At 38.0% G+C, this 16,399-nt stretch overlaps 1 protein-coding gene across 1 annotated transcript in view; it reads left to right on the top strand.

Moving 5' to 3' along the window:
• The first annotated feature begins 125 nt into the window (after positions 1–125).
• The window catches only part of LOC101857231 (CCR4-NOT transcription complex subunit 6-like), a 19,414-nt gene continuing 3,140 nt past the window's right edge, over positions 126–16,399 (top strand). Inside the window, exons 1-4 of the mRNA XM_035968200.1 lie at positions 126–247; positions 7,989–8,114; positions 11,490–11,753; positions 13,077–13,257. Of these exons, the coding sequence (XP_035824093.1) occupies positions 8,003–8,114; positions 11,490–11,753; positions 13,077–13,257 (557 nt within the window). The 5' untranslated portion in view covers positions 126–247; positions 7,989–8,002. The remainder of the gene's footprint in view (positions 248–7,988; positions 8,115–11,489; positions 11,754–13,076; positions 13,258–16,399) is intronic.

Below are 16,399 nucleotides of genomic sequence, written 5' to 3'. Positions count from 1 at the left end.
TCTAGATTCTTTGGCTTTGTCACTAATGGAACTAGCCTAAAATTAGGTAGAACACATGTTTAAAGAAATAATTACAGCGTATAATTATTTTGTCTTCAAACCTTTACGGGCTAACGGGTTAATTTAGCCAATGGTTGAAAATCAGCCATTTCCTCTGTAGAAAAGTACGAAGAGTTGACAGCTGACCGGTGACAACTCTATCCAGGCTAACAATTGTTTGATGTGCCTGTACAATCTATAAATGACTGTGAGTTTTGAGTGTTTAAAAAAGTGTCTTTTAGTTCTTTCGAATGCTTATTTATTTCCTTCATATTTGCCCAAAGTTCAAAGAAACCAATGTCAGGAATTGTGTGCTGTCACTGAGTAAGAGTAGAGGGTCACTGACAAGTAAAAACTACACTACAAACAATAATGCATAAACATTGTCATTTGTGATTGCTTTCTACAGACGCGTTTGAATCTAGAGATTGCTCTTTATCGTCTAGCAAAAAGGAAAGGATTAAATAATTGATTTGATGATGTCCTGAAAAATATCTAGAATCTAGGTTTTAGATCTAAAGGCATTTCAAAGGAAGTTATTGTGCATTGCCCCAGTTAGCCAGATTTGAAATTATTTTCTCAAACTGAAATTAGGCTAATATTTTAGTTGACTCAACACTCACTGTTAGTGTTAGATCTCTAGAATAAAAAAATGCAACTTTTAATAAATAATATAAGTTTAGTGGAGGGCTTATTCTCAGTTTATTACATTGCATGTCTTGGGCTGTAATGAAGTGTTTAAATTGTCTGTCTGCTGGTGTAGCAGTAGCATGACAATGGTTCCATATGGCGGTGCTGGGTATAGCAGAGCTATAGCGTTAGGAGTAGGAAGATGGGAAGAGAAGAAGAGAGATGTTTCCTCATGATCCACCTTATTGGTATGACATTTGAAGTGTTCAGAGCCGTTGCATTTTAGTAAACAGTTGGCTACTTTGTTAAAAGTAGTTGTTTGATGTTTTTATTCAGAGAGACATTTTCTTTTTCTAGATCTAATCTAGATCTAGTCTAGATCTCAGATCTACCGGGATACAAACCGAAAGAATCACATCTCGGATTTCTCTGTCTTTTATTAATTTTCTACTGCTCCCATAAATTAGCAATAAATTTTGTAAGCAGTTATAAAATTGTTGAATGTCTGTTACATAATAACGCATTGAGTGCCTGAGTGTAATCAAACACCAATAGAGGTGCGATGGAGGAAAGGAAACTGAGTCAAATTATATGCCCCACCAGTCATTTCTTTCGTTCGTTTTTCCCGACTAGATATTTATTATGTGTACAGTAATTGAATACCCAATATATAATTTAAATGCCGCAAGCAAATTTTTCTTGTGAAGAGAAATAGAGTATTATAAATGCGTATAAATTATCTTCTAATCAGGGATGGGGATTCTCCGAAAATTTTCGGAATTTTACAAATTGCCGACGATTGTACTGTTGCAAAGGTCGTAACATAACTCAGCCAAAAAAGTGTCCGCCGGAAGTCCGCTAATTGCTTCAGATGGCGCTGCAGTCTGTTTTGAAGCTCTCTTTCGTTTCTCCAAGAAGAAGAGGAATAGCACCTCCTTACGTGCGCAGATTTACTGCTGTTCATCAGCTGTTCAGGTTCGTCAGTGCGTAGTTTTAGTTTTTTTTTATTTTAATGACCTCTCGCCTCTCATTCTAAAGTGCAATTAAACAAAGAAAACAGTCGCCTCCTCCTCTGGAAGAGGTTTTTTGTCAGCGTAACCATTTTAAAAAAGCGTTCTTCAGAAATTTGAATTTTTATTTTTTTCAAAAACTTGTTAGTTTCACTTTGATTTTTTTTCACACAAGTAGGGTAACTCTGTTCGCAAAGGGTGCGCATTTGCGAAGAGGCCGCCGCCGAATTTTGAGGAAACTTTTTTATTTGGCTCAAATAGAGGAGTGGCTCTTGCATTGTGGATTTGAACAATTTCTTTCTATCGGAAAGTGGGTGTGGACGAACTATTGCTGCACTGCATTTGAAAGAGTTACATACACTACCATTTAATTTCTCCTCCTACTTGAACATGCATGAGAACATGAACATGCAAGGAAAAGAATTACTGCTTGACCATCAAACATTGTTCTGACCTGTAGAAGCATTCATTGTAATGTAAGTACAGTCGAACCTGCCCTGACGGCCACCTCTATAAGACGACCACCTGTACAAACGGCCACTTTCCATTTCCCCCCTTGCGTTTTTTCTATATAATTTAACTGTAAAACGGGCACCTGTCCAATGCGGCCGCGGCCACCTTATTTCAACACACAACCCCTATCACACTAAGCAATAACGCCCGTCTAAGACGGCCACCTTAGTGACTCCATTTCGTTTAGTCATAAATTGTGCTTTGGCCCCTGGCGTTGTGGGCAAGCCGTCATAGTTCAATCCCCTGTCGCTGTTGTTAGGTAGTCCCTCCAACCGATCATGTTGCGTAGGCCCCTCCTACTGTTGACCAATAGCTACCAATTTTCAGCTGCTGGTGAGGTAAGAATGTGATCCCTCATAACCCATAAGCCCCGCCCAGAACTTAAACACAAATCGTAAGCGAGATGAGTGGTCACTGTTTACCCAGTCTGTAACAAAGTAACAAAGGACGTCAATGGTCGTCAACATGAACTTGTGACAGAAACGTCGCTCGTTCTCCGAGTGGTGGCGACACAGGAGTTTGTTTTTACTTCGCACTCGGTCTTCCTTGTCTGATACATTTCGTTTTATTGTCACCCTTTTGCGAAATCAGCAACAAAATAAAAATTACAAACAAAATACAAACCACCACCACCAACAACAACAAAAACAACAATGCGGCTACTTTCGATTGGGACCTCTGATAGGAATAATTCGTTTTCTTCTTCTTGATCAGTCCTGCCTAAGACGGCCACCTGTCTTATACGGCCACTTTTCTCCTTGACAATGGGTGGCCGTCTTACACAGGTTTGACTGTATTTAGATGAATGTAGGCTTCTACAGAACTATATTTTTTAAATTTTATCAATTATGTTTGTTACCTAGTGAAATAACACCTTATTCTAATTTTTTTTTAAATTCAAAGCACTCTCAGAGCAGACTACATTCTTTAAAAATGTAAATTTCTTCCCGGCTTCAGGGGCTGCGCTCCCCCTGACTGACCCCCTTCAGAAATTTTTGGGGGTATTAATCCACATCCCTGTTCTAATTCTGTGAGCTGAAACCAGTGTTGTTACATTGCTATAAAAATTTGATAACTCAAGTAAAGTATTTCTGTGTAAAACGCGATTTGTTCAGTTCTATAACTTGGTCAAAAGTCAACATCTTGCTCTTGTCAAGTGTGTACAGTCAAACCTGTGTAAAACGACCACCCTTTGTCAAGGAGAAAAGTGGCCGTCTTAGGCAGGACTGATCAAAATGAAGAATGTAAATCATTCTCTTCTGAGGTCCAAACCAGGGCTGATCTCAGGATTAGGACTGCCGTAAAGCGAATTCAAAAAGGGGTTTTGTTTTCTTTTTTTTTTTAAAAGGGGGGGGGGGAGTGTAAGAAGGTTTTTTTGTGTTGTTGGTTAGCTTTCTTTTTGTTGCTGATTTTGTGCAAGGGTAAAATACACGAAATATTATTTGTAAGTCTATGAAGGCCGAGTACCATGGTAAAACAAACACACGGGTCGCCACCCCTCGGAGAACGAGCAACGTGTCTGTGCAAGTTCACGTCAACGTCCATTGTTACTTTGTTACAGATTAGGTAAACAAAACAGTGACCAATCACCTCACACACGATTTGTGCATGAGTTGTGGGCGGGCTCATAGGTTATGACGGATTACGCTTCCCTTGCCAGCAACTGAAAATTTGTTGTTAGGCCTACTCATTGGTAAACATTCATTGGAGAGACTAACAATAACGACAGGTGAATGAATTATGACAGCCCGTCTGCAGCGTGAAGGGCCGATTCAAAATTTATGACAAAGCATCAGGCAATGAGTGACCACGCCTGGTCGCCTGAGGCATGTAAATTTGATGGTGGCCCCGGCCATGTTTGACAGGTGATGGTTTTACACTGTAAATTATATAGAGTTTTAAGGCAAGGGGGGGGGGGGGGGAGTGGAAAGTGGTAGTTTATACAGGTGGCCGTCATGGCAGCTTCGACTGTATGTTATTTCTTGTTGGAATTTCAAGTGAGTTTGGTTACTTTTTTCTGTTTTGTTAAAAGTGTGGTTTGTGCACTAAGTCAATATGAAGTCTTAAAACGAAGGGGGAGTAGTGGGAAGGGGGCATATTTATGTTAAAAGCCTTCGTTCTATATTTTAATGATGATACACAATTAATCAATTTTTGTAGCGCCGGCCAACTTCCGGATTGGGCTCAAGGCACTTTAGCGTGACACATAATACAATGAAATTATCATTCAAACGTCATTCAAGGGATATTTGAGCTTAATAATTTATTCGTATCAACTGATATATATATATATATATATATATGTTGATAGTTGATAACACAAGCATGCAGTCTCAAACACATACACTTATAAAACCCACTCATTCGCAGTACAGCTTAGTCTCCACCTAAAATCACGGTGCTTCAGAGCAAGGCGAAATCTTAGGTATTTTGAGATCTTAGCCTATGCGCCAAGTGGGGAATCCCTGTGGTGACTTACGTTCAGGCCCACAAAAAGTGCTTCCCTATAAACTCTGAAATGTACCTTGACATGACCCGTTGGGTGAGACTTAAGATGAGCAAAGAGTGATCAACCTTGATGACCAATCACAATGGCTTGACGCATGATATTTTTACTTACCCAATCGTTGGTCTCAAGATCTATGCTGGTTCTATTTGCTCCTCCCCTTTATCTGTTCCAAATTTATAGCTCTCTTGCTTTAACTGAGTTCCCTCGCGTTTGTAACGTGTACGGCGACTGATGCTATAGTCAGTTAAACAAAACCACCGAAAAGTTCACAGTTCAATGTGAACCCTACCCACCCAGCTTGTGATGTAAGTTCAGATGGTGAGCTCAGATGCATCATGTGATGTTGGGGAAAACAAACAGGCCGACAATCTTACACCTTGGTGTGATCCCATCTAGGGCAAACATTAATGTTTCATTGAGATTTACAATGGATATATGATCACATTCACAAGAGTGGCTAATCTGTGATATAACAGGCAGTTCAATGATGACAAATTTTCACTGCTCAGTTGATCAGCTATGCTTGCCTGAGTTTTTGTTCCGAAAAATATGTTTTCAAATAAGGGGATCTTGTCTTAATTGAATGTAGTCCTTCAGAGCGGGATCTCGAGGGTGACTTTCATGTAATAAAAATAAAGTTTTCTTAAAAAAACAATGGGATCCTATACGAACTGGGATCTCAGATGGACTAAAAAGTACTGTATTTTAAGAGAATGAAGATTTCGTTTAAATTATTTTTTTTTTATGTTAAATGAATTTTCATTTCATCGGTAACAATGTGAAGCAGTAGACAGTGAAAAATTGTATTAAATGAATTAATTGTTTTTATTTAAAACTCTCCTAGGTTTAGATTTAGGTTTGGAATTGTCTGTATTATATAAAATAAATTTTATGCTACGAAAAGGTATTTTTCTATCCCATAAATGTTCTGTTTTTTAGGTTGTGGTCAGGTACTGTTGTTAGAGAACCGACATGTTCCTGTCTTTTTTCAGTTTTATTGGCTAATAAAAATGTTCCAATGCATGTTTGCCTGATCATGAGTCAAAAGTCGAAAAATCATCTGAGGTCAGCTTCTGATTCTGATTGAATTAGCACTTTTCTTTTTCAGTTCAAATTTAAGGTCAAATGTATTGTGTTATTGCTCAAAGTAGGGACTATTTGATAGCAATTCTAGGTGGGTACAAATTTTTCAAAATATATTTAAGCAGAAAGTGAACCTGCTGCGTGTAATCTAGCAGTTCCACTTGCAATATGTTTAGAAATAAAGGTTATAGTTTTGATCTTAAAGGTAGGCCAGGGTTCAATCACTCTTTACTCCTTTTTCCTTTTGCTTGCCCAGATAGTTTCATTTGACTTTAATAAGAAAGTGTTAGAATTAGTTCACAAACACGGAAAAGGAGTGCAGGGTATCTTCTTATTTAGTGTTTACAGCCATGTAAGTTTATCTTTTCGGAGGTTTATTCCATTGATCTTCTCTTGCCAAATTAAGATTGTTTGTTGTTTCTTGTTTGACATACATAATATAATATCAAAGACCTATAAACTGTAGTGTAAAGCAGCAATCATTGCATTGTATTTCAATGCCATCTGCTTTTTCTAGCTTGTATTGGCTTTTAGGGACCTATTTATTATGAATGTGAAATTATTATGGTCAATAGGACAATGACACTACCATCTGTTGTGACAGAAGAGTACCTACTAATTATTGTAACTTGTGTTCAGAATTAATATTCTTTCTTATGCAGCTCAAACTGTACATTCAACATACTTTCTAGAGATTTTGCAACCTTGAGACTGACTTATATATATTTGAGATTCTCATTCTCATCCCTTTTCCATGGTAAAGCCAAACAATGAACATTTTCACTATTGTGCTGCCATTTGGATTGATGCAATAGTGTTCTTTCTTATGATGTAAGGGTAGTTTTTTTTCTCATTCGTATCAGTATCATGCAGCTTAGATGCTTGAGATGTGTGTCTCTATCTTGGTCTTTTATTCCTTCTGCACATCTCTTCAGTCATTCCGTAATGTTCACAGTTTCTGTCTACTTTGCTTTTACACTGGATGCTGTATTCGATATATTTATAAATGCCTTGCTATTCTCTGCCAAAGTTTACATTTCAATTTCTATCCTGGCTCAGAGTTTTGCAACGTAGAGACTGACTTACGTTTTGCTCAACACTCTCTTCCCTTTGCCATGGTAAAGGATCAGATATGCAATAGTGCTCACTCTCTCTCTCTCTCTCTGTTTGTTTGTCGAGGCTCTCTCCTGTTCTCCTTTTTTCCTCGCTTGGTTCTCTTTCCTCATTCATAATTCTGTTTTTTCTAGAGTCGGATTCATTTTTTAAACCTTCTGATATTCATAATTCATGAGATTAAATGAGCTCCTTTTTTAAAAATTGAATAAAATTATTTTAAAGCAATTTTGATCCGTTGATACAAAAATACTCTGAAAATTATGTCATGTACAGAAACTAGAAACACTCCTTTACAGTTCTTTCTGATACTAATCTGAGACCACAAATTTTATAACACAGATTTATATGAGAACTTTATTAGGTTAGTCAGCTTAACACAAGCCATAGGGATGAATACTTTTGACTGCAAGGGAACAGCTGCCAATGTATTGGATCTTAACTCCTCGACCAAGCTAGTCAGCTTTTTTGGGGGGTCTATTTTGTATTCAAATGTTTAAAGAGAGTGAAAGAAACATGATAAATCAATGTGTATTATTTAATCCTTTGGAAAAAAAAGTACACACACATTTTCCTACTTTACAATCAGGACTCTTATACTTATGAATGTGTATTTTGTGTTCCCGTTTTTCTTTCTTTTTTATTGTTGCAATGAAGCATTGAATTATTAGCATCCCTTTCTCTGTATTAAAGGGTGATCAGTCAGTCAGTTTTGCTCCTGGTTGATAGATTCATAGTTTTACTTGATCAGGGTTGTTTTTATTTGTGAAACTGCATTCAAATTAATATAGTTTTTCTTCAAGTTCGCAATGTGATGATGGCTATGCAGTACTTTTATTATAATAAAAGTGTTTATTTGAGGTTGCAGCTACTTATCTGAGGTAAATGTTTTTGGTTGTTGTTTTTTTTAAAGTTATTGTCTCACTTTCTGTGGCCACTCAGGCTCAACATTGACAGACTTTGCTCATCATCATTAGTAAGTTGACTTTGTTTTATAATGTGTCCTGTACGTTTCTTGTATTTCGTGTCTTATTTTATATCAGAGTTCCTGGAATGAAAATTTACTTATCTGCTGTTTCTTCTCTTTGTAGATCTGTATGCAACAATGCCAAAAGACAAATATGAGCCTCCTAGTGACAAGAGACAGCACCGGATTATGCAAAGAAGTGAGGTAGCAGAGGGAAAACAGTCCAGATGGAGCGAGTTGGAAATATTTGGTACGTCTTTCATAGTAATCAATCTGGAATACTTTTTCGTGTGTGCTGACATTCATCCTTGTATGAGTGTACAATGATAAATAAATGATTGTCATGATCAAAAGTTCTTATGTAGTTATGGGTACAGGTTCACATATTTTATATGGCTTTTGTTTTCATGTAAAGGCAAAAGTTTCAGAGACCCCACATTTTCCACCCACTAAAACTAAAACACTATTTCTTATGACACTATCATCTTTGTCTCCTACATATGATGCTCTCTGTCTCCTGGTTAAAAGTAAAAAGGGTATGTCTCCTTCATAAAACATTTATGTTTCCCACTGGAGATACTCTCGGGGAGGCTCTCATGGTCTAGAGGTAAAAGGTCTTCGCTTCTCATTCAATAGGTCCGGGGTTCGAATCAGGATAACGATGGAAAATTTTCTTCTCCAAATATTTTCTCCTTTCACATCCTTTCCTGCTCTCTATATCTAACAATGTGCTGTTGTCTGCTTTCGTCTCCACTTTCTGCCTCCACCCCCACCTCCTTTGCCCCCCATCCCTCACATCCTTTGCCCCCTCCTCTGGGCTCCTGACTCTTTCTTCAGCCTTTCTTCTGCTACTCCTTGGCTCCTTACTGCTGTATTTCAGCCACACCCCTGATCTTCTGGTAGGAAAGATCTACACCCTTCTTGGACAAGGACGAAAAATCTTGAAGGTCCAGTGTGCAAGTTGCGCACGTTAAAGACCCCTTGGTGGTCCAAATCGATATGAGTAGGCTTCGACCGCCACCCGAGCAACATTCAAAATTTCCTACCAACTGAAAATGTTTAATTTCATATGCGTGCTCATATGACCTTATGCAGTTGCGAGCCCCGTTAAACACTTACCAAAAAGAAAACAAAACTATGTTTCCTTCACATGACACACATGTCTTCAGCATACGGTGCTATGTTTCTACGTGAGGAAGTATATCTTTCACATAAAAGGTACATCATGTACTATATTTCCACACATGACTCACCATGTAATGTCTTCCAAAGAAGACACTATGGCTCCCACAAGAGGCACAGTGTGATGTCTCTTAAAAAGCAAGATAATCCATGTCTCCCACAAAGTATAAAAGACACTTATCTTCGACATACATGACACTATGTCTCCCTCACATAATTATCCTTTGACATTTTTAGAGCACATCCTACTTGGAGCTGTGCGATGGAATTTTTACAGTACCATGTTATTGTTTCAGTGGAAAGTGTGTATGTGTGTGTGTGCGTATTGACAGACGATCTTAAAGCCTTATAAGCATGATACAGCTTTGCTTGGGCAGTAAACTAAGAGCCTGAAGTAGATTGACTAAGTACTACTCCCCTTCCTTCAGATCTTGACTTCCTTGATATGCTCCAAAGGAGAGACATGGTCAGCACGTTTGGAATCAAAGAAGTTGTAAGGGTGTGCCTTACTATTTTATAGGTGGGATAGGGGTTTGTTTTTTTCTGTAGGGAATTTTTTTTTCATTGCCTGGGTGGCAGCCAAAGAGCTTACTCTACTACAATTTTAAATCACCAAGGTGTATTTATGTGTGTGTTTTATGTGTGTGTGGAGACCATGCAGTTGCATGTGCTCTTGTCCTACTTTTTTTTTCTCCGTATTTTCATTTTGGAACTGCATGATCTTTCTAGTTACACTCTATACTCTAGGACAGAACAATTTAATGGACTGCTCTTTGCGTGAGTTATAATTCAAATTTTTTAATCGCTGTTAAAAACAGATTCTTAATAAATTTAATCTGTTTTGTTATGCTACTTTTGCTTAAACATGTACTCTTTATTTCCCCGACCAAGACCATGCCACCTTGGGCCATATGCTGGTCTTGGAGATATTTCGATTTATATATGGCCAGACAATATTCTCGTAAATAAAATGTATTTTCATAGAATATTAGTTTTATCTTGATAAGTTGAAATAATTTTGTGACAAAATGCCATCCTTTGTTGACATGGTTGTCATTCACAGTTTGAAACTTTTGGATTTTCACCTCCACATCCTCTTTAATTTCTAACAGTTTACAGGTCCGCTCCTGTCCCTAGATTTAGCTTGTTGGCAAATCCCAGTACTGATTCTTTGCCCATTAGGAGTTTAATGTTTTCTCTGGTCACATTTTCAATTTTCCATACTTTGTTTGAAATCTCTTTCATCTGAATGGTTAGTTTCACTCTAAGAACCCAGTCTTATTTTATGAAAAATTTCTTTAGATGTGCTTTTTTTTTTCAAGTTAGTTTTGGCCCTGAAAGTAAGCAAACTTTTAGTAAAATCAATATTCCGCTTGAGGTACAATAGGCATTGTAGCTGCATTTCTGTGTGTTATCAATCGCGAGTTGAGCTAAGTGATTTACACAACAATGTTGGTAACAATGATGAGTTAGAGCTGATTGAATGATAATAGGTTGGTTTTTTATTATTTTTATTTCATTATTTTGCACCGTAGACAGTGCAGGGAGCCATTCATCTTTTGTGAGACCTGCCCTGCACTGCCTCTTGTGCCTCAGTGAAAAGGGTGAACAGTTTTGCTGATAAACTTTAGTATTGTGGCGTCGATAGCCTCGTGGTTAGGCTACCGGACTCGTAATTGTGAGGTTGCGGGTTCGGGGGTTTGAGCCACGGGCCCAATGTGTGTCCTTGAGAAAGGCACTTTACACGAAGTTTCCTCACTTCACCCAGGTGGGAATGGGTAACATAGACGATGAAAGATTTTGTCAGTATGTTAGTCTTTTAGTGCCTATAAATGGCTGCTTGCACTGTATACTTCCCAAGAAGTTGAGTTTGTTTCAGAATGCTCTCAGGTCTGCTGGAGTAATAGTATAGATTGTGAAGCGCATAGAGCTTGCTGTTGAGTGGGGATTTGCGCTATACAAATGCTGTCTATTATTATTATTATTGCATATGACAAAATTTGTTCTCCATGATAAGCACAAGAAATGCTATTCAGTTTGGAAGAATTAAATGTAACTTTTTTTTTCTGTTAGTCATCTCAAATACATATTAGATGGTCTCGTCTGAAGGTAAGGGTTTGTCATGGGATGCAATCAAGTAGGTCAAGTTGTTTCTTTGTGGCATTCATAGTTTATCCACTCTTCTTCCCCCACCCTGTGTCATCTCCATGACTTCATGTATCTCTTTGGTCAATGCAGGTTGGTCAGAGTCAGTATTCTATATCTTTTATCTGTTTATTTTTATAAAGATTTTAAAAAATTGTGAATGCTGAGAGGACACCACTAGTAGGTCTTACTTCTTTTCTTCCATATTGTTTCTCCTTACTTTTTGTTTGCACTAAATGACCATTGCTGTGCTGATGTTTTTCTTTACTCAAACAACTTTGCTTCACTCTATTTCCAGGATATGTTCAGAACTTAAGCTTGCAGCTGTGGAAGGTAGAATGGCTGACTGTTCTCTACCTCGACAACAATCACCTGTCTCATTTGCCGGCTCAAATAAGCCACCTTGTGAATTTGATACATCTTGATGCCTCCCATAATTTCATCATCACTCTACCCCCTGACATAGGAGACTTGGTTCGTCTCCGAGAGCTCAGGTTAGGCTCAAATCGCATTCGGGAGTTGCCATATGAACTGGGGAAATGCTTTCAGCTGGAAGTGCTTGGTAAGTGTTTGTAGTTTTCTAGATTAGATGGATGACAAATTGTAGTTCTCATGATACAGTGGTTAGAGCTACCGTTGGCGTCCTTTTCTTCTTTGCGTTCCCCTGCTAGGTCTCAGGGCTGGCTCTTCAATCTGCAGTGTAACTGAATTGTACGTGTATGTGACCATTTTTCCCTTTAAGGCCCCTTGCCTTCAGGCAGCCACATTCTGTTTTCGAAGGTACTCTATATCTTTTTTTACTGACTAGAGTATTTTCAGTGTTGGTAGGAATTCATTTTGAATTTTACCCGGGTGGTGACCGAAACCTGCTCTCATCAATTTTGGATCCTCCAAAGGATCTTTAACTTGCGCAACTTGCACAGGCGACCTCCAAGATTTTTCATCTTTATCCAAGAGAAGGCTAGGTGTTCAGTCTTACCTACCCTTAGATCAGGGGTGTGACTGACAGACAACAGTAAAAAGGAACTAGGAGTAGCAGTAGAAAGAGTCCAGGGTAAAGGATAAAGGAGCTCATAGGAGGGAGGCGGGAAGTGGAGATGACAGCAGATGACAGAACATGACAAGAGAATAGGAAAGGAAGTGAAAATCTCAGACAAGAAAGTGTCGTTGTCAGGTTTCGAACCCCGGACCTATGGAATAAGAGGCAAACACCGCATCTGTAAACCATGAGAGCCCCCTTCAGTTAGCATGATTTTAGAATTCTTTTATTGAATAATTTCTTTATGATTCCGTTTTTTTAGGTAGCTAGTCGTTAAATATTCAGATAAAGTTTGCTCCATCTTCTTTTGTAAAATTTTCTGCTTTCACCTTTTTTCCTGCTCTCTAACCATATTGTCATCTGCTTTCATCTCCACTTTCTGCCTCCACCCCCTCACCTCATTTGCCTCCTCCTCTGGGCTCCTGACTCTTTCTGCAGCCTTTTTTTCTGCTACTCCCTTGGCTCCTTTTTACTGCTGTCTTTCAACCTACCCCTCATCTTATAGTAGGCAAGATCTAACACCTAGCCTTCTCGGATAAGGTTGAAAAATCTTGGACGTTCCATATGCAAGTTGGGCACATTAAAGATCCTTTGGTGGTCCAAAATCAATAAGAGTAGGCTTCAGCAGCCACCTGGGCAAAATTCAAAATTCAAAATTTCATACCAACTGAAAATGTTTATTGTGTCCCACGGGCTCGTATGACCTAATGCAGTCTCGAGCGGAGCAAAACACTTACCAAAAGAAAGGAAAAACACATTAATGGAATATAGGAAAGAACGTCTCCTTAACAGTATTAAATTAAAGTAATGAAATTGTTTATTATGTTCTTGTTATTACTTTCCCAGATCTATCGAACAATCCACTGAATTATGATCTGAACAAGTGCTATACAGAAAGTGCCTCAAAGCTCTTGATGACCCTGATGGACAATATCCAATGTGAGTATATAAACATTTCATTGTTCTTCTCGGGAGAGGGCTCAGTAGTTCGCCTGCCAACCTGGAGTTCGATCCCCACAGGCACTGGGTTACTTTTTTTTTCCCTCATGTTTTCTATACCCCATGATTCTTGGGTAGGTAAGATTGAGCACCTAGTGGTTTCGGAAAAGGAACAATAATTTCGGTGGTCCTGTTTGAAAATTGTGTATGTTAAAAGGTCCTTTGGTGGTTTTTGAAAAGAGTAGGCAACCTGGGTCACCGTCAGGGCAGAATTCAGAATTCATTCCTAACCAAAAACTGAAGCCACCCAGGTCGGGATAAATATTACGAGTACCTTTGAAAATGGTTCTTGTCTGCCTGTCAGGCAAGGGATGTTTCTACATTCTATGTGTAGATAAAATAGCCATGCCAATGCAACGTAAAAATCATCTGCACTGTGACATGAAGATCTTAGTCAGTGACTTCCTGAGCACCATCAGGGGGTATAAAAACAAGAAGATTGTTCTTTGACAGATCTTTTATTTTGTATTTATTCCACAAACTGGTAATTCTTTCCTTATTGCTGTCCCCATTCTGCTTTTGTCCTTGTTATATCCTTTTTATTGTGGTATTGGGTCATATTGATTTGTCAAAATTTCCTTCTTGTTTTTTCGAGTATCCCACCAAAGCTCTTTATAACACACCATGTATATTTGTGACTCGTAAGATATCATTTTGCACATCTTAGGCATGTGCAGGAGGCCGAAACAATTGGTTTCCTAAACATTTAGCTCTTGCTTTTTACCTCCTGTACTTCAGACTATTTTGATTCTGAAAATAAAAAGAACTGTTTTTCAGGATATATAATGAACCCTCTTTTTTTTTAAAATGTCATGAGAAACGTTTAAGAACTAGCAGTGCACAGTGGTTACTCTGAGCTACAGTGTTATATGTTGCATTGAGGCCATTGATTATTCTTTTAAAATTCCTCTGAAGACTGTTTTCATCATATATACTGATCTTTTTTGGAATTCATTTAGTATTAAAGACTTTCTTTATGATTCTCAATCATTCTTGTTTTATGGGTATGATTGTATTGTTTTATTTAGAAGGTTGTCTATGAGTTGTGTTTTACTCTTTGAACTCTATAAAAAGTCAAATGGTCACCTTGATTTTTGTCAAAATTGTAAAACTTGATGTAAGGTTCAAGAAGCGGAGGTAAAAAAAAAATCCCCATTGTCGCCAATCGAGGTAAAAAATCGCATTTCGCATTTTAGCGTCCTCACGGAGAGTAACCGCTGGAGTAAATTCTTTCCAGATTATAATGTGATTATTTCCCTTGCAGCAAAATTGCACGAGGCTCCCGTACGGGGAACCGAGTCTGAATTGAATCGAAACAATCTTTGTTTTGTAGAACACGACTGAATTCTTACCCAGGTTGAGTAGGGAGCTCTCGGGTGTATTCGAGTTTTGTTTTAAAAGGGTATTAATATTGTCTGTTTGGTTTTGACAGGTGTTCAAAATAAATTCCAGTGCGTTTACTTTTTTTTGGAGGGAACGGAAGGTGTGGATGCTTTCTTTTATGTACTCTAGTTATAACTCTGGTTATATGGTTCTTTAAGATAGACAAAGTGTCCGGGGGGGGGGTCCTCATTTTTTTTTTTCACATTATTCAAAGGAATTATTTCATGTTTGTATGGAAAGAGCTGAAGAATAGAATATTATTGGAGCTATAAACATGAATCACTCTATATGGTGGTCTTCTTGGGGTGCAGCGTGGGTTTAGTCTGGGAAGTCTCTCTGAGAATTTCTGAATAAAAATGGCAGCTGGAAAAACAGGTAATAATCATGCCTGCTAAATAGTCAAACAAATTATGGAGAAATAGTCTAAACGTTTAATTCGTATCGGGGTTTGTAGTGTGCCTGTGGTTACTACTGTGTAGTAACCTATAATTTTAAAAATAATGTCAGAGAAAATTAGGCCATAGAATTATTTTAAGCTCTTCATAAATGCTGTGTTATTCTGAATAAGAGTGCAAGATTTTTAGATTAACTTCTCTAACACAAATGTCAGTTTTTGTTGGCTGTGGTTCATACTTAGATTGACCTCATTATCCCTTACGTAAAAGATAAAGAGAGGTTGTGTGAGTGGGGGAATCTGAAAGCTCAGAATGTGATTTGAACCTTTCAGAAATTTGTCACAATTTGATTTTTTTGGGGTTTTAACTTAAAGAGTGGTAATGGTTGAACATTATTATATATTATGAATTAGTTTCTGGAAGTTTTATAGTAAAAGGGGAAACTTACACATCATGTACTCATAACTCATTCCCGACCATGAGCCGCATTTCGTGGCTCCACAGATTAGTTCATTGCGAAAACAGTCCCATCTTCCGACTTGCACAAACCCTTGTTTTATGCTCAGATTACTTATTTCTTTAACAGCAAATACATTTCTTTTCATTTTTATACGATAAACGTTTGAGTTTTTTCTGAAAAGAATCAAGTCAGAAATAAGATTATATCAGAAAAAATTGCTTGGTCCCTGTGAGAAAATTGTTTTCGTAGGGGAAAATTAAAGATAGTAACAATGAGCTTCAAGATGTGTGCTTAATTTGTTTCCTTTTAAGATTTGTTCTGTAGAACTTACAGTTTGCAAAAGATACTTTTTTCTGTATTTCTGATCAGTTGGGGAGATAGTAAGTTTAAGATGAACTGAACTTTCAATAAAATTAAAACCAGGTGCACCCAGGTGTGTCACATCAAAGGGGCCAGGTTGTGAGGGGAAAAGGTCAAGGATTAGCTGATTTATTGGTTCTTTGCCTTCTGACTTGAATTTTGTTCCAGGCTTGAAGATTGTTTTTTGGTGATATAATCATTTTCTAGGACATGGAAATATGCAAATCATCATTCCTTTTTTTTTCAAAACTTTTAAAAAGTCTTTGAGTGGCCATCATATTCCACAAAAAAAAAGGAGGTCACATCAGGACAATCGCGGCGGCAGTTTGTTTTTTGTTGCTCCACCTTGGCTCTCCAAGGCAGAGAATACCGAGGATGATGCCAGCTGTCTGCAGATTAAGAATTAATTCTTCCTGGAAGGAGGTCGGGCGTGTGACACGACTATTGAGTTGAGGTACGTATGCTGTTGTGTAACCTACTTTTTTTTTTCCTTTCCATTTTGATATTGTTTGTGAAAATGGTGTGTACGAGTCTCTGACCTGTGTGTGTGTGTGTGTGTGTGTGTGTGTGTG

The sequence above is a fragment of the Aplysia californica genome, unplaced genomic scaffold, assembly GCF_000002075.1.
Source record: "Aplysia californica isolate F4 #8 unplaced genomic scaffold, AplCal3.0 scaffold00045, whole genome shotgun sequence".
In the NCBI taxonomy this organism is placed as follows: domain Eukaryota; kingdom Metazoa; phylum Mollusca; class Gastropoda; order Aplysiida; family Aplysiidae; genus Aplysia; species Aplysia californica.
Note: the sequence above shows the minus strand (reverse complement) of the source record. Positions and strands in the feature narration are given on the sequence as shown.